This window comes from Squalius cephalus (genome assembly GCF_949319135.1).
Source record: "Squalius cephalus genome assembly, chromosome: 1".
Classification (NCBI taxonomy): domain Eukaryota; kingdom Metazoa; phylum Chordata; class Actinopteri; order Cypriniformes; family Leuciscidae; genus Squalius; species Squalius cephalus.
Genome location: NC_137122.1, coordinates 28,252,754 through 28,280,114, shown reverse-complemented (window position 1 = coordinate 28,280,114; position 27,361 = coordinate 28,252,754). Strand labels below are relative to the sequence as shown.

The window sequence follows — 27,361 nt, the reverse complement described above, 5'->3', positions numbered from 1 at the left end:
AGTAAGGCAGATCAATAATATTGTTGAATAATAAATGCCCCCAACTAAGCAAGCCAAAAGCCAAGGCAACAGTGGCAAAGAACCCAAACTCCATCAGTGACAGAATGGAGAAAAAAACCTTGGGAGAACCCAGGCTCAGTCGGGGGCCAGTTCTCCTCTGGCCAGCGAATGAACAGTGTATGATTATGATCCAGACAGCATTACAGGTCAGAAGTCAGATTGGTCGTGTCGATGAGGCCTTCACAGGGCTGATGAGGCTGGCACTTCAGGGATGCGTCGTGGATGGGTCCAGGTGCAGGTCCACCATCTGATCTGGATACGGCCGGGATCCAGCTGACTTCAGTAAACAGCTGAGGGACTGGTTGACACTTCAGGACTGCGTTGTCATCGTGTCCAGGCGCAGGTCCTTCATTGGATCTGGATACGACCTGGATCCGGCGGACTGCGGTAAACCTCGGATAAACAGAGAGACTAATATTAGCGTAGACGCCATCCTTCTTATCATGTAACAAGTACATCAGGATTTATGGGAAGTGTTCCTGGTTCCGGCTGACCTAATCTATGCAGCCTAACATTGAATTATAGAAGTCTATAATGTGTTATGTGTATGCAAGGTCAAAGAAATGTGTTTTTAGTCTAGCTTTGAACTGACAGAGTGTGTCTGCTTCCCGGACAATGTTAGGCTGTTCCAAAGTTTTGGTGCTAAATAGGAAAAGGATCTACCGCCAGCAGTTGATTTTGATATTCTAGTTATTATCAACTGGCCGGAATTTTGAGATTGCAATAGACGTGAAGGACTATAATGCGTTAAGAGCTCGCTAAAATACTGTGGAGCTAAACCATTTAGTGCTTTGTAAGTAACGATGTTTAATAGGCAGCCAATGCAGTTTTGACAGAACCGGGCTAATATGGTCATACTTCCTGATTCTGGTAAGAACTCGAGCTGCTGCGTTTTGGACCAGCTGTAGTTTGTTTATTAAGCGTGCAGGGCAACCACCCAGTAGAGCATTACAATAATCTAGCCTTGAGGTCATGAACGCATGGACTAATTGTTCTGCATTTTTCATTGAGAGCATAGGATGCAATTTAGATATATTTTTAAGATGAAAGAATGCGGTTTTACAGATGCTAGACACGTGATTTTCAAATGAAAGATTGGTATCAAAGAGCACACCCAGGTTCCTAACCGACGACGACGAAGACTTAACAGAGCAGCCATCAAGTGTTAGACAGTATTATTACGTGAGGAAGTTTTTTTGTCCAATAATTAGAATCTCTGTTTTTTCAGAATTAAGTAGTAGGAAATTACTAGTCATCCAATTTTTTATATCACCTATACATTTCATTAATTTTGTGAATTGGCAAGTTTCGTCAGGGTGTGAAGAAATATACAGCTGAGTATCGTCAGCATAACAGTGAAAACTAATGCCATGCTTCCTAATGATATCTCCTAATAGTAGCATGTACAGAGTGAACAGCAACGGTCCTAGTACTGAGCCTTGTGGTACTCCATACTGAACTTGTGATCGATGAGACATCTCTTCATTTACTGCTACAAACTGATAACGGTCAGATAAGTATGATTTAAACCATGCTAATGCAATTCCACTAATGGCAAAATAATTTTCGAGTCTATTTAAAAGAATGTTGTGGTCAATGGTGTCAAATTCAGCGCTAAGATCGAGTAACACTAATAGCGAGATACAACCACGATCAGATGATAAGTGCAAATCATTTGTGACTGATTTGAGCAGTCTCAGTAGGCCTATATGGTACGGTCTAAATCCTGACTGAAAATCCTCGCAGATATCATTTCTTTCTAAAAAGGAACATAGTTGTGAAGATACTGCTTTTTCTCTAGTATCTTTGACAGAAAAGGTAGATTTGAGATCGGCCTGTAATTGACTAATTCTGTAGGATCAAGTTGTGGTTTTAACAAGCAGTTTAATCATAGCCAGCTTAGAAGTTTTTGGTACGTATCCTAATGACAAAGATGAATTAATGATATTAATAAATATTTCATATATTAATATGATATTAATATATGAAAGGGGATGGTTCAGCAGCTGCTGTCAGTTCTTTGGTTCCCCATTCCTCTGTACATGAACATGTACTTGGTGCCCTCTGCTGGTTATTAACATTTATTGCATGATGAAAATGAATCTGCATTATGCTGATGGAAGTACATCAGACGTACATTTTGGATGGAGTTGGTGCACAAAAGGATAAAACATTTCCATGTGTACAAATAAATATACTGCTGGATCTTTAATGTTGTGGGCCTATTTGTCTGCCACAGGTCCTGGACATCTTGTCCAGAAACATGGAATCAAATAGCAACAGATCCTCAAAACCTGGCTGCAACTGCTACAAATCTAATAATGGGACTTGTTTGGATCTTCCATCAGTACAATTATCCAAAACAAAGCAGATTTCCGTTAATCTGGTTTAAAGGGCCATAGGCTTAAACTCTGTCCGGGAAAATGCCTCTAAGATATTTATGGTAATTTAGAATAGAGAAATAGTTTTGATCCCATGATAACTTATAATGCAAAGGGTCATGGTCTTTAAAGTCCTGTTGTATGACAAGAAACAGGACACTTTTTGATGATTGATTTCAAAAGCGATCAAACGTCTATTTATCTAATATGATTTAAACCTGCTCATGGAGGGCCAGTGTCCATAGAGTTCAGCTCCAACCCCAATTAACCTGGACCAGATAATCACTGTCTATAGGCGTACTAGAAACTTCCAGACAGGAGTGTTGAGGCTAAAGTTGGAGCCTAACTCTGCAGGACAGTGACGCTCCAGGGCCGAGTTTGGACACACCTGATTTAAACTTTAATAAATGTCCTTGGAAAACCTAACCCAGTTTCCTTTGGTGAATAAGGACCTTGTGATAAACTGTCTCAAATGAAGATTTGATATCGAGTAGGACCAAAATGGAAGCTTTATCTATCCACAGTTTCCAGTCATTCCCAACAAGAACTAATATAGGTTTGTTTGTTTTTTGCTAGAATGATCTGAAAGATTATTAGCAATAAGAAAACACTTTTCTACAAAGAAAGGTTAAAATGGGGGTTTTAGCATTGATTCATTATTCATAAGACTCTTATGTAAAACTAAATCAGATTATCTCATACCACAGACTTAAAAATAAAGGTTATTTACTGGCATCCAGGATTCAATAAAGAAATGAATTTATTACCCTTTCTTAACTCAGTTGAAGAAAGTTTTTTCACCCAATTTTATTTATTTATTTCAAACTAAATAAATTTAGTTGGGTCAACACATTTTAGTTGGTTTAAGCCAAATTAATTGAGTCTAGTATGTGTAAATGAACTAAATAAACATGCAGTTTCATTCATTATTATTTACAATAATGAACAAATAAGAAAAGTCTGGAGTCAGTACTGACTTTTCTTATAGACTTTTTAAGTTATCTTATAGTTATAGATTTATAGTTATCACTCACAGCCTGAGCACAAGTGCTACTCTTCAGCACAATGGTAACCACATAATTCAGAAACATTACAGAAACTCCTCTATGTCCAACATAACTGAACATGAAACACTAAAATGTCTTTTCCTTTACCAAAAAACACATAAAATAACACCTTGAAGAAGTCTTAAATCAGAGCAGAAAGTCTTAAAATCATGTCATTCATCAAATGTTACGTGTATTGTAAAAAAATTATATCTTCCTCAGTATTTTCGTCCTGTTTTCCACAGTTCAAACATCTAAGCATTCTTAAATCAAGATTCATTTACTTGAGATGCAAATGTAAAATTAAGTCTTGAAAACATGAAAAGAATGAAGAGTGTTTACGCTTAAACCAAGAATAAATATCTGTCAGTGAGTTATGAAAACTTCCCTTTGAATTAAGTTGATTTTTCTGAGCCCATTGGCAGATATTTGTTCTTTTTAATCACAAACTCGCTTTATTTTGATCAATTTCACAGAACACAAGACTTAATTTTTATGTTATTCCAGGAAATTTGTCTTGATTAAAGAATCTTTAGACGTGCACTGGAAAAAAAGACAAAAATACTGATGAAGAACAACACTTTGCAGTGTGATCAGAAGGTCCAGTAAAAGTTATTTCCATGTTTTAGTGTTTGGGAACAGAGATCAAGCTACTATTTTTGAAAAATTAATAAATAAGTAATGTAATACAACTCTAGACATTTACATTTAGAGAACATATTGATGTATTGTGTTCCCTTCCATTTATTCCTTAAATTTTCTTTACTTGGTCTTAAGAAGGTCTTTATAAACTCTTGAATTTCCATTTATAAAACCTGCAGAAACCCTGGAATAAGAGACAAAAATCATATTTTAAATGCATCCATTGAACGTTTCCATTCCACAAAAAGTTCTTAATAGTGGAAAAAGTATTCAAATTTTCTTCACACTGAGAAAAAGGGGCTCATTTAAGAACGGTTCATTGAAAGATTCTCAAGATGGTTCTTCTATGGAAACACTGTGAAACACACTTTTGGAATCTTAATTTTTAAGAGTGAATAATACACCTTTTTTTGTGAAGTCTTGTCAAGATTCTTGACATATTTCTTTCTATATCATGGGTTTTGGGCAGTTTATTTGGGGCACACTGAAAGCAGCTGTCACTTTCTCAAACCTAAATTGACATTTATGGAACGCAGTTAATCAGTACGTGCTTACATAAGCGTTAGCATGTATTTATAATGCGTATGAGGTGCAGGTAGACACACATCCATTCTGTGTGAACAGAGAATCTTCAGTGCTCGTAACTTCTGTCCTCATGGCTTGGCACTTGCCGTTGCTTGTTTCTTTGCTTGTGGTGTTTGCCAGTGGCTTCACTGAAGGTAAGTCATATTCAATCTTCTAGTCACTATGCTGAATAATTACTGATCATATACTCTTCATTTGGTGTACAGACAAATATTAGAAAAGTTTTTTAAAGGGTTTGTTCGCTCAAAAAATGACTTTTATTTCCCTTCTTGTCATTCCAAACAGAAGACGTTCTTTCGTCATGAACCAAACCAAAACATCAAAGAGTTTTTCAATAATAGGACCAAAAAAATAGCACCATAAAAATACAGAAAAAGTTCTTTATGTGACTGAGTTATTTTCTAAGTCTCCTAAAGCTGTACGGTAACTTTGTTTGAGAAACAGACCGAAATGAATGTGAGTTATTTACTTAAAATATTGCCTTACGTCATCACCGATTTCACATCAGTGACAAAAACATTTTACTTTCATTAACGTCAAATATGGTTTTGTTAACATTTGTTAATGAACAATATATTTATTTAACAGAATTTATTCATCTTTGTTAATGTTATTAAAAATACAATTCTCAAATGTTTGTTCATGTTAATTCATAGTGCATTAGCTAATGTGAACTTTAGATTCTAAAAATGTATTAATAAATGGTTAAATTAGCATTAACTAAGATTAACAGGTGCTGTAGAAGTTTTGTTCATTGTTCGTTCATGTTTACTAGTGAAGTTTACACATTAATAAATGAAACCTTATTGCAAAGTGTTTTACTGCTTGGGTTCGCTAAATGTTTAGGGTATTTTTATGGATTGTGGAGGAGTTTTTGGGTCTGAAACTCACAGTACAATGAATTCTAGATGTTTGAGTCCTTGTTATTTGACTCCTTTAATAGCTGTGGTTGCATTATTACTATTTAAAATGTCCATGTTTTCTTTATTTGTTTCATAAGTGAGCACCACAAGGCGCATGGATGACTTCATCAGTGCTGTGGAGAGAATTGAAGCAAAGAATCCAGGACTTCAGATACTCAATGTGGTCAAAGGTTTACGTAAGGCTGCTGGCTTTGAAACCGACCTCATCAAGCGTCACCTTGGTGACCTCAGTGATGCACGCGACCTTGCGACTGAACCATCCGTCATTTCATTCTTAAGCAATGTCATTAATCATAGCATAACACAGTTGGGTGAGGAGGAAGGTGTAGTTCTGACTTTAGATGGTTCAAATGTGGCGTTGGCCCCAATGCTCCTCGGACTTGAGGCTGGGCTGCAGTCGACCATCCAAGGCCTGTACCCTTTAACCTTGACCGAGAACCTGGTTGCCTCTTTGGTCCATCATGCCCACAATGAGCAGTCCAGCGCTCCTCTGGGCACTAAAGGTTTTTGGGATAGCATTAAATCCCCAAAGGTGTACACTCTCTCTGGTTTGCCCTCCTTGGCAACAGACGCCCTAATAACCGGAGGAATGGATGGGTTCATTCTCGGGTCAGAAGTTGCCACATCTAACCTTCGTGAGCTTTCACTGAGTGACTTGCTGAAGAGTTACTACAGCCACCAGCTTGATGCCGCAGGGTTGGACGCAGCGCCCCGTCTGATTAGTCAAAATCGAAGGATGAACTTTAAAAAGGTCCTCAGCTTCTCTTTGCTGAAAAGCCAAGTGGTTCAGGCTCTAACAGTTCGCCGTAACTTAAATGAGTCTGACAGGAAGAGGCTGGATGATGTTGTGAACGAGGGGTTTGAGCAATTTGTCCATGTGTATGCGGGTAATTAAACCTATTCATTTATTTATTACTGATGTTAACCATTGTATACTGATTAGTTGTAAAAATTTATATTTTAAATATATATTTATCAAAATATATTTTCTTTTTTTTAACTATTTTTTCTATTTATAAACAAGTTTGTTAGATTACTCTATTTTAGAATTTTAAATCTTTTTCTGTTAAAATGTTTTAAATATATATTTATAAAAATAAATTTCTAAGTAAAAATTACAATTTTAAGTATTAACTAAAAAGCTTCATACAATTAAAGCTTTTAAATAACAATTTTTGTTCATAAATTTTAAGCTGACTTAATTATGTCATTTTACAACTTTAGATCATTCTGAATATAATTTGAGTTAGTAAATCAATTTATTTATTACTGATGTTAACAAAGACTGTTTTATTTCATTATAAAAATATTTTAAATCTATTTTCCTACTAAATATATATAGTATACTATCATATATACTACTCTTGTCTTTAATTGTACATTTAAAGCTGACTTATGTATTTTACTGTTTTAACTGTTACATTTTATATTCTTTTATTGTTAATATGAGAATAGGAATTTTTTAATAATACCATTAAAGTAAACCACTTTATTTGTGACAAATTAGCAATCTGCCAATAGCAATTTTGTGTTCTCATATCGCTTTTTTTCCCCTGCCAAGTTTGTCCCAAAATCATTACGAGATCTCAATGGGGGGCTGCATCTTACATCGGTTCTCCCTCCTACCTGTCTCTCCCTGTGCCGTACCTTTTCATCCACCACACATATCGACCCTCCAGTCCTTGCACCACCTTTGAGCAATGTGCCAGTGAGATGCGGTCCATGCAGCGCTATCACCAGCAAAGCAATGGATGGTCTGACATTGGATACAGGTTAGGAAAGTCCCAATGGGTATTAAATAATTTAAGATATTCTGTACCATAAAGCCCTGCACTGATTGATTGCAATTTAATTTCTTGTTCTTCCCCCTGAAGTTTTGTTGCAGGCTCTGATGGAAACTTGTACGAAGGCCGCGGTTGGAATTGGGTGGGTGCCCACACTTACGGGTACAACTCCAGAGGCTATGGCGTCTGCTTCATTGGAGATTATACCTCCACCCTCCCCTCCAGGAGTGCGATAAACATGGTGCGGTACGACTTCACAAGCTGTGCTGTGAACGGAGGTCGACTGTCTTCATCTTACTCCTTGTATGGACACAGGCAAGCCACTTCCACAGAATGCCCAGGAAACACTCTCTACCGTGAAATCCAGACATGGGAGCGTTACAAGGTAAAAAGATAAACAAAATATTAATGGGATTTATTGATCTTATGGGGTTCTGACTGCTCAGAGTCAGAATGTATTGCTTTCCTAACAGTTCAGTTGTATCTCTGTTTTTGTCCCACAGAGCTATTTGCCTTGATGACTGTGGCATCAACAATGGACATCTAATTGTGTCTCTGGAACACAGTACATGATGTATTACATGTATCCCTCATAATAAATGCATGTCTTTATAAAAGTATATCAGTTGTTTTTTATTACATTACAAAATCTACATAAGACATCCTGTAAATGGCTGATATGTGAATATACTCTCAGAATTAACATAACTCTCAGTTAAAATGTGCATTAAGGTGATGGAAACAGTTTATTCACATACTGATGATGATTTTGACCATTTATGCATGTAAAACAACGTGGCATTATTCAATAAGCCCAACTAAAGGTCTGACCAACATTGCCCTTGACATTCATATAGAATTCAGAAGATTTAATCTAGTCATAGTCATTTTTCCAGCCTTTGAACAAAACGGCCATTCTAGCCACCTTAACGGTTTTACGGTACGCACATGTATAAGCTACTGCATTTTCGTCCTATATAGAAAACTCATTTCAAAATAAAAGCGATCTCCCGCTTTATTTAATTCTGCATTATTCAGTCAGTGTGCCTGTCAATAATGAATGTGTGTGGCAAATAAGCTCAAAATGGAAATATGAGTAATTATAAATATTTAGATCAGTTATTCGAATTAACTTGATGTAGCTGAATTAATATTACAATCAATTATTGTGTTCATCCAGCGAACACTCAGTATTGATCGTCTATCAACTCTCAGAAAGGATAGTTTTTTTGGCCACAGAAAGAAAACTCTTTCTTAGCATGTAGCTGTGATCACATAGTTAAAGTGATGTTGATTTACAAACAGGGACCAAAATCAAACTCACATGAATGTGCACTAAAGTTCCCTTTCAGTTGGTCACGTTCGACATAACGTCGACATCACAGACGTATTGGGATCTCGCCTGAGAGCCCAATCACCTTCGAGTGTAAACTAAATGAGCCAATGAAGATTGGCATGTGAGATTTGCATCTCGCGCTCCGATCCGCAACGCGAGTATAAATTAGGAAGCGGATGCAATGCACATTTGGCTTTTGCTTCGGATCCGAGCAGTGCTTTTATGGTCTGTTCCAGTCTCCTGAGAGTGTGCTACAAAGACGAGCGTTCTTTAGGAATAAGCCCTTTGTCCTAGTGCTGGTGTTATGGCGTGACAGCGGGTGCCGCGATCTTTACAGCCGCAATCTCTTCAGCTTCACGATAACAAAAGCTTGTGTGTTAACCCGTGTAAAACACACAAACCCGTTTGTTTCTGGGTCATTTCCTGGCGCCGGCTTACGGTCACGAGCACTGTCTCACATGTTTGGGCATTCAACATGCTAAGGCTGCGTTCGTGGATGACCATCTCGGTGTTACGGTCGAGACTCCAATACCTCGAGAGGTGGGGTCCCCTCACCTATACCCCGATCTAGTTCCTCTTCTGGCCAGAAAAGGGCTACTTCGGTGAATAGCCTGGATGACTTGAGGATCACAGTGAGGGCTTCCCCGCCGAGGCAATCTCTGTGGGCCCCTCACTCCTCTAACACACCACAACCAGTGGAGCTTCCTAGTGAGCGTGCTGGTCCTTCTCATGGGGATCAGTCTTTCATTCGAGGCTCCCCCCGACGACCAGATGTCGATTGCTGCATCAGAGTGAGCTAGTTTCCTCTGGGGATGAAGACTTGGCTGCATTGCCCCCTTCGGGGAAAGTAGCGTGTCCTGAGCCTGACCCGGAGCTGACGGCTATGCTTTCTCGGCCCGCCGAAAGTGTCGGGCTCGAGTGGAGGCCTCCAACGTGTCCTGAACCCTCAAGGTTGGATGATTGGTTTCTTGGGGCAGGGCTTGATGAAATTACCAGATCGTGGACGACACCTTTCTCTCCCTGAAACCGATCTGGTACCTCATCCACCCTCGCTACCCTCGATGGAGGAGAGGCCAAAGGGTACATGGACATTCTACCAGTGGAGCACGCTGTTGTGCTGCAGTTGTGTCCTAAAAGCACTTCCTGGTGGGGTGTTTCGCGTCATCCATCAAGAGCCGCTAGACAGGCTGCCTCCTCCCTGCACGCCAATACCTGGCTGATATGTGGGAGGCCGATAAATATTGGTTCTTGGACTCCCCTATCTCCCAGGCCGGCCTTTTCGGTGACTCGGTGGAGAACTTCACACAACAGTTCTCCACTGCATAGAAACAGACGACGGCCCCAACGGCCAGGATGCTGCCTCCCTACCACCCTGACATCAACTGTCAGGGTGGTCTCATACGCTCAAATGTGACATACACTCAAATCGTATGTCACAACTCACCCACCATCTCCTTCTATGGAGTCAGAAGCATCTGAGGTCGTTTCGTGCCATTCACATCCCTGGTCTGCTGAATCGTGCAGCCGACGAGCTTTCACGCCAGCCTGTGTTTTCGGGAGAGTGGCGACTCCTTCCCCACGTGGTCCAGCATGGATGCATGGATGCATGGATGTGCTGACACACAGCTGGCCCAGGGGCCTACGCAAGTATGTATTTCCCCCAGTGAGCCTTCTCGCACAGACACTGTGCAAAGTCAGGGAGGACGAGGAGCAGGTCTTGCTAGTTGCCCCGTATTGGCCCAACTGCACCTTGTTTCCAGAACTCTTGCTCCTCATGACAGCCCCTCCCTGGCACATTCCTCTGAGGAAGGACCTGCTTCAATTGAAAAATGAAAAAAATATTGCCTTATAACGTAAAAATAATTTTATATGTTGAGTAATATTAAACGCAGTTTCAAAATAATTTCAAAACAACAGTCTGATGTTGAATTACAAAATAAAAACTAATTTATTTTATCTGCAAGTTTATATGGGTATAAAAAGTAAACTCCATGTTTCCACTTTCTTTTCTGATTAATTGTACACCAACCCAGAGTGTCCCTTACCCAATGTCAGGGCCATCTAATGTTGAATTGTAGTATTAGGTTCTACACGGTAGCATTAGAATGCATAGAATATGTGTGGAACATATATTTAATGTTACGGTACTAGTGTTCATGTTAATAAAGTTAACAGACGTTTTGGCTCGTCCGTCCTCCATTAGTACCTATTAAAAGCCACCCCCCACCCCTGTCACAGAGTCAGCCACACCATCACAGCACCAAGCATCACCCAATCACTATGATCTGACCACTCATTCCCAATCACCTGATTATTGACTCGCTGCACCTGCATTCCCTCATCACCCCTCACTACATACAGTGAGGAAAATAAGTATTTGAACACCCTGCTATTTTGCAAGTTCTCCCACTTAGAAATCATGGAGGGGTCTGAAATTGTCATCGTAGGTGCATGTCCACTGTGAGAGACATAATCTAAAAAAAAAAATCCAGAAATCACAATGTATGATTTTTTTACTATTTATTTGTATGATACGGCTGCAAATAAGTATTTGAACACCTGAGAAAATCAATGTTAATATTTGGTACAGTAGCCTTTGTTTGCAATTACAGAGGTCAAATGTTTCCTGTAGTTTTTCACCAGGTTTGCACACACTGCAGGAGGGATTTTGGCCCACTCCTCCACACAGATCTTCTCTAGATCAGTCAGGTTTCTGGGCTGTCGCTGAGAAACACGGAGTTTGAGCTCCCTCCAAAGATTCTCTATTGGGTTTAGGTCTGGAGACTGGCTAGGCCGCGCCAGAACCTTGATATGCTTCTTACAGAGCCACTCCTTGGTTATCCTGGCTGTGTGCTTCGGGTCATTGTCATGTTGTAAGACCCTGCCTCGACCCATCTTCAATGCTCTAACTGAGGGAAGGAGGTTGTTCCCCAAAATCTCGCAATACATGGCCCCGGTCATCCTCTCCTTAATACAGTGCAGTCGCCCTGTCCCATGTGCAGAAAAACACCCCCATGCTTCACAGTAGGGATGGTGTTCTTGGGATGGTACTCATCATTCTTCTTCCTCCAAACACGTTTAGTGGAATTATGACCAAAAAGTTCTATTTTGGTCTCATCTGACCACATGACTTTCTCCCATGACTCCTCTGGATCATCCAAATGGTCATTGGCAAACTTAAGACAGGCCTTGACATGTGCTGGTTTAAGCAGGGGAACCTTCCGTGCCATGCATGATTTCAAACCATGACGTCTTAGTGTATTACCAACAGTAACCTTGGAAACGGTGGTCCCAGCTCTTTTCAGGTCATTGACCAGCTCCTCCCGTGTAGTTCTGGGCTGATTTCTCACCTTTCTTAGGATCATTGAGACCCCACGAGGTGAGATCTTGCATGGAGCCCCAGTCCGAGGGAGATTGACAGTCATGTTTAGCTTCTTCCATTTTCTAATGATTGCTCCAACAGTGGACCTTTTTTCACCAAGCTGCTTGGCAATTTCCCCGTAGCCCTTTCCAGCCTTGTGGAGGTGTACAATTTTGTCTCTAGTGTCTTTGGACAGCTCTTTGGTCTTGGCCATGTTAGTAGTTGGATTCTTACTGATTGTATGGGGTGGACAGGTGTCTTTATGCAGCTAACGACCTCAAACAGGTGCATCTAATTTAGGATAATAAATGGAGTGGAGGTGGACATTTTAAAGGCAGACTAACAGGTCTTTGAGGGTCAGAATTCTAGCTGATAGACAGGTGTTCAAATACTTATTTGCAGCTGTATCATACAAATAAATAGTTAAAAAATCATACATTGTGATTTCTGGATTTTTTTTTTAGATTATGTCTCTCACAGTGGACATGCACCTACGATGACAATTTCAGACCCCTCCATGATTTCCAAGTGGGAGAACTTGCAAAATAGCAGGGTGTTCAAATACTTATTTTCCTCACTGTATACACACATCACCCTCACATCAGTGTCTGGTCTCGTCTCTGCTATTACGACGTACAGATTACCTACTTGTCCCCTGTCTGTTCTTCATCTCTCGTCCAGTTCCAGTTCACCGGACATCTTAGCTCAGCACCATTTGCACAGAAACCCAACATCAGTCTATAGCCAGCTAAGTCACCACCAACAATCTTCAGTCACCATCCACTCACCATCGCCTGGTTCCCGCTGTTGTCTCTACCCTCTGCTTTACAATAAAACCCGTTTCACATAACTCACCTGTCTGTTCCCTTCTGTATTATGGCAACCCCCCCCCCCCCCCCCCCCCCCACCAAAACTAGTTTATTTTATCTGTAAATTCATAAAGGTAGATTATTTCCCCCCATTTCCAGCTTTACTTAAATGAAAGGTTAGGTTTTTGTGATTTTTTTTGTTGTCATTTTTTTGTTCATATTTGCCAAAGGTGCCAATAATTCTGACCACGACTGTATGTGTCCAAGTAATAAGTTTCTTCTTTGAAACACAATGTTAATCTGAAGTTAAACCTGCCTCCTGGTAGGTTTGATTTATGACTCAATTTAGTCCTGAAGAAGTTCTAGTCTTTCTCCAGGAAATCAGCTTATTAAACTCTGGACTGATTAAGTCAAGGACTATTTAAAGTGACAGAGAAAGCAGTTCCGTTTCGAGGGAACTCGCACTCGATGACGACACTATGGGGAACGCATCTTAGCGTAACACGTCTGAAGAATGCAACTAATCCAATCCTATTGAGGTTGCTTGATAACGTGCCGTGTGACGGCATACACGAAAGCTACAAAGAGACGCCAGCACACAACAGCTTTCGCTCTTCAGCAAGCGCTCTCTGTTGTGTGATCTGTCTATTTGGTGTTGTTTGTCCCTTAGGAACTTGAATTGTTAGTTTAAGCACAGCTGAAAGCGTGTGTTTTCCTGCCCGCGCTAAACTCCGGGAGGTGACACGCGATTGGTGTGAGTGATACCGTTTGGATGCGAGGCATGCACAGTCAGCTCTTGAGGGTGCAGCCTCTGTTCGTGCAAAAATATCTTGACGCGTACAGTAAAAACAACAACTGGATATCGTTTTCGATTATTCCCTGCCGGTCCTCCGCTTCAGGGTATCGAGAACGAAACAGAAGGAGCCTCCCCTCTGGGGAGCCCTCAGGAATCGATGTCTGTATCCCGCCGCCAAGTGCGCTCGGGACACATCGTTTTTCCAGTGAACGCATGTTGCAGTGTCCGCCCCAAAGGCTTGCAGCCAGGCAGTGTTCGTGTCCACAAACTGGAAACCGCTTTACAAGAAGTCTGTGGCAGGACAAGCATTCTTCTTGGCTCATAAACTGCCTAGAGATGTTTGCGGTCTTCCAGGCTCTGAGGTCCTTCCAGACCTCAAAGGTCACCATGTTCTTGTGAGAACAGACAATACGTCGGTGGTGTCCTATTTAAACCACCGGGGGGGTCTGAGTCTGCACCCTCTATACAGACTGGCACATCAGATCCTCCTGTGGTCCCAGGGGAAACTGTTGTCTCTCAGGGCAATGTATGTCCCAGGGGACCAGAATTGGGGAGCAGACATCCTGTTGAGGCAGGGGCTAAGGCCCGGGGAATGGAGACTTCACCCCGGCCTGGTGAAGTCGATATGCAAGAGGTCCGGCCTAGTGGAAGTGGATCTGTTTGCGTCGCGAGAGACGACACACTGTCCACTATGGTTTTCTCTCACGCATCCAGCCCCCCTGGGTTGGATGCCATGGTGCAGGTGTGGCTGAGGTCAGTCTACTTCTAGTAGCTCCGTTGTGGCCAGCCAGAGTATGGGTCTCAGACATGATATCACTCCTGGCAGACGCCCCATGGGAGATTCCCATCAGGAGGGACCCGCTGTCGCTGGCAGGAGGCTCAATATTCCACCCTCGCCCAGAGCTGTGGAAGCTATGGGTCTGGCCCCTGAGGGGGCACAGTACCTAGAGGCTGGCCTGTCACCAGGGGTAGTCCAGACCATTCTCCGCTCCAGAGCTCCGTCCACCAAGAAGCTGTAAAGCCTAAAGTGGAATGTTTTCACCACTTGGTGTAGAGAGCGTGGCATGGACCCAGTTAACTGCCCAGTGACTTTAGTGCTGGAATTTCGCCAAGACCACTTATCTGCTGGTCTTACCCTGTCCACACTCAAGGTGTACGTGGCTGCCCTTGCAGCTTTCCATGCTCCTCAGGATGATCAGCTGGTTGTACGTTTCCTCCGTCGGGCCTGGAGGATGAGACCTGCGACTCGGACCAGAGTTCCCACATGGGACCTGGTAGTGGTTCTCGAAGGGCTGGTTGAGGCCCACTCCAAACCTCTGGAGTTGGCTGGGGCCAAGAACCTGTCACTTAAGGTGGTCTTTTTCCTTGCCATTACCTCTCTTAAGAGGGTAGGAGATCTCCAGGTGCTCTCCATATCTCCGCAATGCCTTGAATTTACTCCTAGGAGAATTAAGGCCATCTTGCACCTATGTCCCTAAAGTGCCGTCTAATATGGCAAGGTTGACGGTTCTGTAGGCATTTAATCCCCCACCTCATGTGATGGCGGGATATGGGAGACTTAATTTGCTCTGCCCTGTCAGAGCACTTAAAATCTATGTCCAGAGGTCTTCTCAGTGAAGGAAGGAAGACGGACCAGTTGCTGCTGTGTTTCGGGTCACCCAACAGCCTCTAAACAGATCATAAGCAACTGGATTGTTCAGGCTATTTCCCTGGCCTATCAGGTGCGCAGTTTGCCTTCACCTTTGTCCATGAGGGCACACTCTACCAGAGGCATGGAGTCCTCTAGAGCCCTCCTTCCAGGTGCACCTATTCATGAGATATATGATGTGGCTGGCTGGGCCACTCCACACACATTCATGAGATTTTATAGTCTGGACCTCCTCTCTACACCCGGTGCACGAGTGCTCTCGTCCTAGTTGTGCCTGAGACAGCTTCACTCTGGGACAGGCAGGCTTCATTGTGAGAAGATTCCCTGAGAAGGGAACGAGACACTGCCTTTGCCACGCCTCCTCCTGCCTGGGAGCGGTTTGCTTCATCGCGAAGCTAACGCTGTTGTGTGCTGGCGTCCCTTTGTAGCTTCCGTGTATGCCGTCACATGCTACGTCATCATGCAACGCCAATAGGATTGGATTAGTTTCATTCATACTTCAGACGAGCTACGCTAAAAGGCGTTCCACATGGTTTCGTCATCGACGCAGTGTCTCGTTCCCTTCTCAGGTTTCCCGAGACTATTTCTGTTAATCTGGTTTAAAGGGCCATTTTAGTCTGTGACTAGGCTTAATCTCTGTCTGGGAAAACGCCCCAAGAAACAGGACACTTTTTGATAATTGATTTCAAAAGCGATCAAAACCTCTATTTATCAAATATGATTTAAACCAGGGGTGTGCAGTCCTGCTCCTGGAGGGCCACTGTCCTGTAGGAGTTCAGCTCCAACCCCAATTAAACACACCTGGACCAGATAATCACTGTCTTACTATAAGGCGTACTAGAAACTTCCAGACAGGAGTGTTGAGTCAAGTTGAAGCCAAACTCTGCAGGACAGTGACGCTCCAGGACCAAGTTTGGACACACCTGATTTAAACTTTAAAAAATGTCCTTGGAAAACCTAACCCAGTTTCCTATTTGGTGATTTCAGGACCTTGTGAAAAAAACGTATCAAAGGAAGATTTGATATCGAGCAAGATCACTGTAACTTCATTACATTTGTCAAACTAAGTTTTCTTATGTTGTTCCAACTTATTTTTTTTTTTGTTAACTCACTGAAGTTAAAACAATTGTCTTATGTTTAAACATGCAGTTTCATTCATCATTATTTACAATAATGAACAAATAAGAAAATTCTGGTACATAATTCAAATCATCTGTTGTAAGTTGTGTTGTCAAACTCTGAAGTTGCTAAAACAACACATATATTGTGTTCCGTTCAATTTATTCCTTAAATTTTATTTACTTGGTCTTAAGAAGGTCATTAAAAACTCTTAAATTTCCCTTTATAAAACCTGCAGAAACCCTGGAATAAGAGACAAAATCATATTTTAAGTGCATCCATGGAACCTTTCCATTCCACAAAAGGTTCTTAATAGTGGAAAAAGCATTAAACTCTTGGTTTCACTTTATTTTGATGGTACCTTTAACACATTCTGTTGATTATAAGTAGCGTCGCACCTACATGTCTACTAACTGTAGAGTATTAGTAGACTGTTAGGGTAAGAATAAGATGACATGTAGTTGCAAAGTTACCAGTAGAATGTCTGTTGGAGGAGCATCACAATAAATAGTAGATATTAAGCAAACACTCTACTTGTACTCTAATGAAAGTTAGTTGACATGTAGTTGCAAAGCTACTTATAGTCAACAGAATGTTCAAAAGGGAACATCAAAATAAAGTGTTACCAAATGTTCTTCACACTAAGAAAAAAAGGCCACATTTAAAAATGGTTCACTGAAAGGTGATTCTTCTATGGAATCACTGTGAAAAAAACCCTTTTGGAATCTTAATTTTTTGGGGTGCATAATATTTTTGTGATGTACATTAAGAAACTAAGATTATTGACATTTCTTTCTTTATCATGGGTTTTGGGCAGTTTATTTGGGGCACACTGAAAGCAGCTGTCACTTTCTCATGTCTAAATTGACCTTTATTATGTTAACCTTTAGTTAATCAGTACGTGCTTACATAAGCGTTAGAATGTATTTATAATGCGTATGAGGTGCAGGTAGACACACATCCATTCTGTGTGAACAGAGAATCTTCAGTGCTCGTAACTTCTGTCCTCATGGCTTGGCACTTGCCGTTGCTTGTTTCTTTGCTTGTGGTGTTTGCCAGTGGCTTCACTGAAGGTAAGTCATATTCAATCTTCTAGTCACTATGCTGAATAATTACTGATCATATACTCTTCATTTGGTGTACAGACAAATATTAGAAAAGTTTTTTAAAGGGTTTGTTCGCTCAAAAAATGACTTTTATTACCCTTCTTGTCATTCCAAACAGAAGACGTTCTTTCGTCATGAACCAAACCAAAACATCAAAGAGTTTTTCAATAATAGGACCAAAAAAATAGCACCATAAAAATACAGAAAAAGTTCTTTATGTGACTGAGTTATTTTCTAAGTCTCCTAAAGCTGTACGGTAACTTTGTTTGAGAAACAGACCGAAATGAATGTGAGTTATTTACTTAAAATATTGCCTTACGTCATCACCGATTTCACATCAGTGACAAAAACATTTTACTTTCATTAACGTCAAATATGGTTTTGTTAACATTTGTTAATGAACAATATATTTATTTAACAGAATTTATTCATCTTTGTTAATGTTATTAAAAATACAATTCTCAAATGTTTGTTCATGTTAATTCATAGTGCATTAGCTAATGTGAACTTTAGATTCTAAAAATGTATTAATAAATGGTTAAATTAGCATTAACTAAGATTAACAGGTGCTGTAGAAGTTTTGTTCATTGTTCGTTCATGTTTACTAGTGAAGTTTACACATTAATAAATGAAACCTTATTGCAAAGTGTTTTACTGCTTGGGTTCGCTAAATGTTTAGGGTATTTTTATGGATTGTGGAGGAGTTTTTGGGTCTGAAACTCACAGTACAATGAATTCTAGATGTTTGAGTCCTTGTTATTTGACTCCTTTAATAGCTGTGGTTGCATTATTACTATTTAAAATGTCCATGTTTTCTTTATTTGTTTCATAAGTGAGCACCACAAGGCGCATGGATGACTTCATCAGTGCTGTGGAGAGAATTGAAGCAAAGAATCCAGGACTTCAGATACTCAATGTGGTCAAAGGTTTACGTAAGGCTGCTGGCTTTGAAACCGACCTCATCAAGCGTCACCTTGGTGACCTCAGTGATGCACGCGACCTTGCGACTGAACCATCCGTCATTTCATTCTTAAGCAATGTCATTAATCATAGCATAACACAGTTGGGTGAGGAGGAAGGTGTAGTTCTGACTTTAGATGGTTCAAATGTGGCGTTGGCCCCAATGCTCCTCGGACTTGAGGCTGGGCTGCAGTCGACCATCCAAGGCCTGTACCCTTTAACCTTGACCGAGAACCTGGTTGCCTCTTTGGTCCATCATGCTCACAATGAGCAGTCCAGCGCTCCTCTGGGCACTAAAGGTTTTTGGGATAGCATTAAATCCCCAAAGGTGTACACTCTCTCTGGTTTGCCCTCCTTGGCAACAGACGCCCTAATAACCGGAGGAATGGATGGGTTCATTCTCGGGTCAGAAGTTGCCACATCTAACCTTCGTGAGCTTTCACTGAGTGACTTGCTGAAGAGTTACTACAGCCACCAGCTTGATGCCGCAGGGTTGGACGCAGCGCCCCGTCTGATTAGTCAAAATCGAAGGATGAACTTTAAAAAGGTCCTCAGCTTCTCTTTGCTGAAAAGCCAAGTGGTTCAGGCTCTAACAGTTCGCCGTAACTTAAATGAGTCTGACAGGAAGAGGCTGGATGATGTTGTGAACGAGGGGTTTGAGCAATTTGTCCATGTGTATGCGGGTAAGTAAACCTATTTATTTATTACTGATGTTTACCATTTTATATTGATTAGTTTATACTGATTAGTGTATGTGCAGCTGAAATAGCCCAGATAATGAGGTGCAGGTGGATGGTTATCAGTTTCAGGTATGGGTATATGGGAAATGGAGTCCGAGGAAAAAGTGTCAATACTCAGGTGATGGAGACCAGGGCTTGACATTAACACCCTCCCATCGGCCAAGTGCAGGTGGATTACGCCGATACTGAGGTATTGGGGTCTCGTCTGGGAGCCCGATCACCTCCAAGTGGTAACTAAACGAGCCAATGAACATTGGCCAGTGAGATTTGCATGTTGAGTCACACCTACCCGGACATACGGTTATAAATAGGACCGGCATTACTCACTTCATTCATATTTTGCTTCTGAGCCGAACGGTTGTACAGCGATCACTCTTTTCCAGATTACCTTCAATCAAAAAAGTGCATTTCAACTCTGAGAGAGCAAACAGCTCTTTTTATTGCAATTAGGAGTTTACCTCTGAAAACAGCAATTATTATTCCTTCTGTTTTTTTTTTCAGCTTGTCGTGGGTTCTACTTGGTGTAAAGGCGCATTCCAGCGGTGTGAATCGGATCCAGAGCTGACGGCCATTCTTTTCCCTTTTACTGCCCGAAGACGTTCTTTTTCCTCCTCCACTCTCACTACCCTCGATGGCGGGACTGCCATGGGTTACATGGACGTTCCACAGGTGGATTGGCAGTTGCGGTGCACTTGTGCCCGCAAAGTGCCGTCACTTGGCGGAATCGTCCGCGCCTCTTGTCCAAGGTGGGTAAGACGATGGCATCTCTGGCTGCTAAGACTTACTCCACCGCTGGACAGGCCGCCTCCGCCCTGCATGCTAGGGCCATCCTGCAGGTCCATCAGGCAAAAGCTTTCAAAGAGCTGCACGAGGGTAGTTCTGAGCCGGGGTTGTTGCAGGAACTGCACATGGCGACTGACTGAGCGTTTTGCCCTCGGCCAGACGATGTCCACTCTGCTGGTCCAGGAGCGTCATCTCTGGTTGGACCTGGCTGAAATGAAATGACACCGAGAAAGTTTGCTTTCTCGTCACCCCCATCTCCCAGGCTGGCCTCTTTGGCGACACTGACAAGGACTTTGCCCAGCAGTTCTCGGCAGTCCAAAAGCAGATGGAGGCCATAAAACATATCTTGCCCTGGCGTGACACTGCCATCAAGCCACCTCAGGTTGGCCCCCAGCCTACTCATTGCAGAGGGCATCCCCCTGCGGCTGCACCAGCTCTGGGAAGTCTGGAGGCATCCTGTCGACCCTGGGCCACCCGCAGGAATGCGACACAGCCCGTCCAGACTGCTAAGCCCACCAAGCGACCATCCAAGTGGCCCTGAGATGGGTGCCCCAGAGATAGAGGGAACTGCTCTGTTCTAGGAGATGGTGAAGGCACCGCTCCTTCGCCCATAGGAGGACCAGGTGGAGAATCCTGTGTTTCGTTTTATTTCTGTTCCACCGCCTTTCCAAAACCTCTGGGCCATATCGGGTCTGTGTTGACAGTGAGCGACGCACTGCTCCCTCACTCTCAACCACACCCTCATTCACCACGGGCAGGGGGCTCTGAGGACGCACTGCCTCCTCGCGCCTCCCTACCCAGTCCCTCAGGGGACCCACAGACACAGGTAAGTGCACTACACTCACTACCTTTACTCCGGGACACTGTGCTTCCTGAGTTGGGCCCCATCACTTCTTGCTGCCCCCCTGCTGGTACGTCTGTTGCCCCTTTGGTGCCAAAGGAATTACGCCTACTTTCATGTCTCAATTCTGCCTCGACACAGACCGTTTCTACGCTTTGCGTTCGAAGGTCGAGCATATCAGTACAAGGTCCTACCCTATGGGCTGTCCCTGTTTCCCCACATCTTTACCAAGGTCGCGGAAGCTGCCCTTTCTCCGTTCAGGGGAGTTGGGCATTTGCATCCTCAACTATCTCGACGACTGGCTCATCCTGGCCCAGTCCCGAGATCAGTTATGCGAACGAACACAGGGACGTGGTGCTCAGACACCTCACCCATTTGGGGCTTCGGGTCAATTGGAAGAAGAGCAAGCTTTCCTCTGTGCATCATCTCTTATTTTGGTGTGGAGTGGGGCTCGGTCAATATGACAGCATGTCTCACCCATGAGTGTGCACAGTCGGTGCTGATCCGCCTGAATAACGACCCCCGAAAATGCCCAGTCGGCTCTGTGCTTTCCTTCCTTTAAGAGGACTTGGAGCAGACAATGTCTCCCTCCACCTTGAAGGTCTATGTTGCCGCCATCGCAGCTCATGACAATGTTGTTGATGGCAGGTCACTGGGAAAGCACAACCTGATCATCAGGTTCCTGAGAGGCGTCATGAGGTTAATCCCTCCCAGTCCTTTTGGGCTTACAGAGAGCTCCCTTCGAGCCCCTAGAGTCAGTTGAACACAAGTCTCTGAAGACAGTGCTCCTGAGTGCGCTCGCTTCCTTCAAGAGGTTAGGGGACCTGCAAGCATTTTGGGTCAGCAAATCATGCCTTGAGTTCGTGTGTGCCCAAATTTGTGCCCAAAGTTCCCAACACTCCTTTTCGGGACAGGTGGTGAACTTGCAAATGTTGCCCTCGCTGCCCGCTGCCCTGTGTCCCATTCAAGCACTGTGCGCTTACATGGACTGCACGCAGAGCTTCAGAAGGGAAAGATTCTCTCCAGACAGAGGTTGGCCCACTAGATAGTGGATGCCATCGCCTTCACTTACCAGTCCCAAGGCGAGCCGTGCCCCCTCGGGGTGAGGGCTCACTCCACTCGGGTTGTTGCCTCCTCCTGGGCGTTGGTGCACGGAGCCTCTCTGGCAGATATCTGCAGAGCTGCAGGCTGGGCGACACCTAACACATTTGCAAGATTCTATAATCTCCGAGTGGAACCGATCTCTTTCCATGTGTTGGGTACGAACAGGTAATGTACAGTAAGACTGGCTTGGTGTCTCGCTTGCGGCGCCATTCCACTCTAACAGAGGGATATGAGTGCCTACTTGCTCTTCAGGTGAGTTCCCCACTTGGTGAACCCTGATTGAGTTCCTCCAGCATCCTTCGGCAGTCAGACGTGGCGGAGGCGTCTGACGCTAGGCCCAGTACTCGTGTGCATGCCCGGCCAGTCAGCCCTTGTACTGGACTAGATGCCCATATGATCTGATTCCCCCTCGGTAATCCCATATGTGACCCCGCCTGTGAAACCCCGGCTAAAGTCGCAGAATCGAATTATGAGTTAACGAGCGTCAAAGTAGTCATAGCCATAAAAATGACAAAAATAGTCCATGTGTGTTTATTGCTGTAAATGATAGATTATACCATTGGTTTTGAGATGCAATACTTACATTTTCATTTATAACATGATAAATACTGAAATTACTGATTTTATTGACACTACGTTATACTTTTGCGCAAAAAAAAAAAAAAAAACGGACGTGGGCTTCCTAAACATTGATTTCAGTCGTCTCTGCGTTTATTTCGCGCAACAACACTGCTGATTCGTATATCAATCGGTTCAGGAACTTCTTTTCTGTGTATTTTCTATTCGAAAGAGTAAAAACAGACTTTAATATCAATCCGCGAGCGCCGGTAATCAGGTCAACACAATGCAAAAAAAGAGAGAGATGTCAGCCGCGTTTAGATGTCTGTGGTGATTTTTTCTTGTCATAGCCAATATTTTAAGAACTGCTTATTTGTTTTGTAGCTTAGTATTCTGCCAATAATATTAAACTTATTTTAAGGACATTTTTGGCCTGCTACGTGTTATTTGCTGGATGATGGTAACGTAATGCGTTGTTTTGACATCTGCCGGCGACACCGAAGTATGAGCAGGAACGGAAAATAGCTGCTTGCTTAAACAGCTTGCTTGATATTAATCTCGGTGGAATTGAACCCAAATTATGATTTAACCGGTTTTATTGCGGATTATTTTCTGGAGGATGATTGTGATGATGAACAGGACACTTCTTTGACGAAACTGACGAGGAATTTGACGGTAAGTTTTTGTTATTATTGTTTTATGCTAAATATGTAGGCCTAAATGTATACTGTCAGTATCCAGCCAATGTAATGCTAACACATATCTGTGATGCAAAAATAGTGGATTTAAATGTTTATTACATTTGTTGATTGGGATTTAGTCAGTTTAAATGAATTACGTTTATGGCATGATGTTTATTTGTTTCATTACACTCTGAATTGAAGTCTGCTAACCACCTATAGGCTGTTTCTTGTTCTTATGCCCTCCCCTCAATTAATCAGATCCAGTCTGACTAAACTGAAAAAATATTTTCTGATATTTTCATATAAAATGCTTCATTATCCATTTTAAATGTGAAATTAAACCCATTTCCCATTCTTGCATGTTACACAATCATGTTTTTAGGTATCTTGCTTTGAATTTAATTGAAAAAAAATTATCTTTGCTTTTTCAGGCAGTGACCAACATGATGAGGAGGACAAGCCAGTTTTGGTGATTGAACCCCAAGCTATTTGTCTGGCGAACATGAAGAGGGAACACCAGCAAGAAGAATTTGCTTTGAATGCTGGAAGTCCAGATGTGAAACTGAAAATCAGTTTCTCTTGCAACTGCAAGTATTTCAATGGGGAAAAGTGTTCTTTATTTTTCAAGGAGGGAGAGTTGCTGTCACTCAGGATTTTATTTTGCATCTAGACAATTTTAGAATGTGTACAAAGTTTGAGACTGACCTGTTAAAGGGATAGTTCACCCAAAAATTATTTACTCATACTCATACTCACCCTCATGTTACCCTATCCAATCCTGTATAAGTTTATTGCTTCTGTTTAACAAAAAATAAGATATTTTAAAGAATGTTGGTAACCAGACAGTTGGCGGCACTATGGAAGTCAATGGGGTCCGTCAACTGTCTGGTTACAAACATTCTTTAAAATATCTTATTTTTTGCTCAGCAGAAGAAAGAAACTCATACAGGTTTGGAACAACATCAGGGTGAGTAAATTATGACAGAATTGCAGTTTTTGGGTGAACTATCCCTTGAAATTTTATTTGTTTATTTATTTTTTACTCCAGATTTACTCAATGTTACACCGTGGGCCAGTAAGAGAATGATAATTTCAGAGAATGAGAAATGGTATGTTATTTAATTGATATATTATTGACATTTCACTGATATTTCATTTTACTAATAAAGTTATACAAATCATTCCACTGAATTGACATGGTAATTGTTGCTACGATAAAGCTCTTGTGGTACCCCCATTCGTTTTCAATGTTTTTATGCTTTTAGCTTTTTGGACATGCACATCATAATAAATAGATCTGTTTTACAAAACTTTAAGAATTTTTCCACTGATGTGTCATATATCACTAAAAAGGGGAGAATCTCAGCTTTAATGTGTTATAAGTCACATATGCAGGATAACTATGGATCAAATGTGTTGCAGTTTTAAAAAATAACTTATCTTTAAATTGGAATTTCTCAAAAATATGATTTTCTGAGGCCGAATTTGAGCAAATCTTTGACATGGCCTTACTCAGTCAATTTTAAAGATATTAAGGTTATATTTTCACAGAATGTTCTTTACATTGTGTAGGATGATTTTATGTAAAAAACACTGAATCACAAAAAAATGACTTTAGCTGGGTTTTCACAGGCAGGGTCACATATGTGTTTTCCTGTTGGTAAACCCGTGTCTTTCCCTGGGCGGTTCCATTCTGCCCGGTCTCTGCAACCTGAGACCTTCCATACTCTATGTAGCACTGCCCCATGGGTCAGTCCATATGTGTATTTTCACACATTACCTCCCTTCGGGCAGGGTGTGGTCTCCATGGCGTTCCCCTCCTTTGGGATTGGGCACGCTTCCCCAGCGTTTTGGTCATGGCTGAAAAACAACGGGAATTGAGTTCCGAAGCACTCTTCCCTGGGGAGGAACAGCAGCTTCGACCGTCCTCAGAGCAAACACTGTTCCTCTTATACCATCTGGTATGGAGGACTACCCCTCGGGCTTGCATGGGGCGCTGGGTAGGTTACGACTTTGTGAGAGCAGTTTGCTAAGTAGCACGCAACAGCTTGCCAGCATCTGCGTCTCCGACACTCGTAACACAGTTCAGTGGCTATGGCACTTTCCAAAGGGACCCCAATACGTCAGTATTGACGTAACATCAAACGTGACTGACTGAATGGGAACGTCTATGTAAACCCCGTTCCCTGATACAGCCCTGAACCACCGCTGAATGGCCGGGCTCTTGTCTCGGCTCCTCAGCAAAGCATGAATGAAGTGAAGAATGGCGGTCCAATTTATACCCATATGTCCGGGTAGGTGTGACTCAGCATGCAAATCTTACTGGCCAAAGTTAATTGGTTCGTTTAGTTACCACTTGGAGGTGATTGGGCTCCCAGACGAGACCCCAATATGTCAGTATCGACGTAACGTCTCTGTTCCCTCCTTCAGGGAATGGGGGTTGCATTACTAACCTAGATGTTTCATTACAGGGCTTGAATTTCACTGTGGGATTTCGCATAATTTTACTCATTCCCGCAGATTTTGTGCTCACACCCAAAGTGCGTGCACATAAAGACAAGTATATTGGCTATATAAAACAGTATAATGGGTCCGTGTGTCAGGTCTTCAAGTGACAGCAGCCTAATATACCTAATATACCGGCTGCCAAATTATGAGATAATATAAAACATATCTATATGGCCCAATGGTATCAATGTCCAAATTGTGGCCAGTGAAAATGCTGAGTTGCTAGTAACTTTGGAAAACCACTAGCAGCCACAGTGGCTGGTGAGCAAAAAAGGTTAATGTCAAGCTCTGATGGAGACCTCTGGTGGTGAGCATACATACATATATTTTGTTTTTTACATTTTTGTTTTTAATTGTAAATTTAAAGCTGACTTATATTTACTGTTTTAATGGTTACATTTTATATTCTTTTATTGTTAAATTAGAAATATTTTTAATTATACTATTTATGCACTACCAAGTAAACCACTTTATTTGTGACCTATTTTCTTTTTTGTTCTCACATTGCTTTTTTCCCCTGCCAAGTTTGTCCCAAAATCATTACGAGATCTCAATGGGGGGCTGCATCTTTCATCGGTTCTCCCTCCTACCTGTCTCTCCCTGTGCCGTACCTTTTCATCCACCACACATATCAACCCTCCAGTCCTTGCACCACCTTTGAGCAATGTGCCAGTGAGATGCGGTCCATGCAGCGCTATCACCAGCAAAGCAATGGATGGTCTGATATTGGATACAGGTTAGGAAAGTCCCAATGGGTAGTAAAATAATTTAAGATATCATTCTGTACCATAAAGCCATTTTAACTTCTTTTCTGTACTGATTGTTTGCAATTTAATTTCTTGTTCTTCCCCCTGAAGTTTTGTTGCTGGCTCTGATGGAAACTTGTACGAAGGCCGCGGTTGGAATTGGGTGGGTGCCCACACTTACGGGTACAACTCCAGAGGCTATGGCGTCTCCTTCATTGGAGATTATACCTCCACCCTCCCCTCCAGGAGTGCGATAAACATGGTGCGGTACGACTTCACAAGCTGTGCTGTGAACGGAGGTCGACTGTCTTCATCTTACTCCTTGTATGGACACAGGCAAGCCACTTCCACAGAATGCCCAGGAAATGCCTTCTACCGTGAAATCCAGACATGGGAGCGTTACCAGGTAAAAAGATAAACAAAAATGTTATGGGATTTATTGAACTTATGTGGTTCTGAACTTCTGACTGCTCATAATGTATTGTTGTCCCAATAGATCAGACCTTAACCGTGTATCTGTGTGTATCTCTGTTTTTGTCCTACAGAGCTATTTGCCTTGATGACTGTGACATCAACAATGTCAACTGTGTCTCTGGAACACAGTACATGATGTATTACATGTATCGCTCATAATAAATGCATAATTTCTTTAAAAAAATACTTTTGGTCTAAAGCTCCTTTAAAATTTTAATGTTTAAGTATATTACTTTGATCAGAAACATTACCACCCTATTTTTACATTGATAAAATATAATAAAATAAGCAAACCTAGCTTATATGATGTTGTAAATTTACAAATCTGACTGTGCTGTGGTTATAATTAAAACAAGGTATTTTTAATC

General features: G+C 42.1%; 2 protein-coding genes across 2 annotated transcripts; both read left to right on the top strand.

The window, feature by feature from the left end:
* Nucleotides 1–4,736: 4,736 nt before the first annotated feature.
* On the top strand, nt 4,737–8,034 carry LOC307161951 (N-acetylmuramoyl-L-alanine amidase-like). The gene is made up of 5 exons (XM_079876930.1): nt 4,737–4,848; nt 5,715–6,524; nt 7,199–7,409; nt 7,512–7,806; nt 7,925–8,034. The coding sequence occupies exons 1-5, from the start codon at nt 4,785–4,787 to the stop codon at nt 7,937–7,939; spliced, it is 1,395 nt and encodes a 464-aa protein (XP_079733056.1). The 5' UTR covers nt 4,737–4,784; the 3' UTR covers nt 7,940–8,034.
* Nucleotides 8,035–17,447: 9,413 nt separating this feature from the next.
* LOC307170659 (N-acetylmuramoyl-L-alanine amidase-like) lies at nt 17,448–27,361 on the top strand. Its single transcript, XM_079891863.1, has 5 exons — nt 17,448–17,563; nt 18,430–19,239; nt 26,299–26,509; nt 26,631–26,925; nt 27,065–27,361. The coding sequence occupies exons 1-5, from the start codon at nt 17,500–17,502 to the stop codon at nt 27,077–27,079; spliced, it is 1,395 nt and encodes a 464-aa protein (XP_079747989.1). The 5' UTR covers nt 17,448–17,499; the 3' UTR covers nt 27,080–27,361.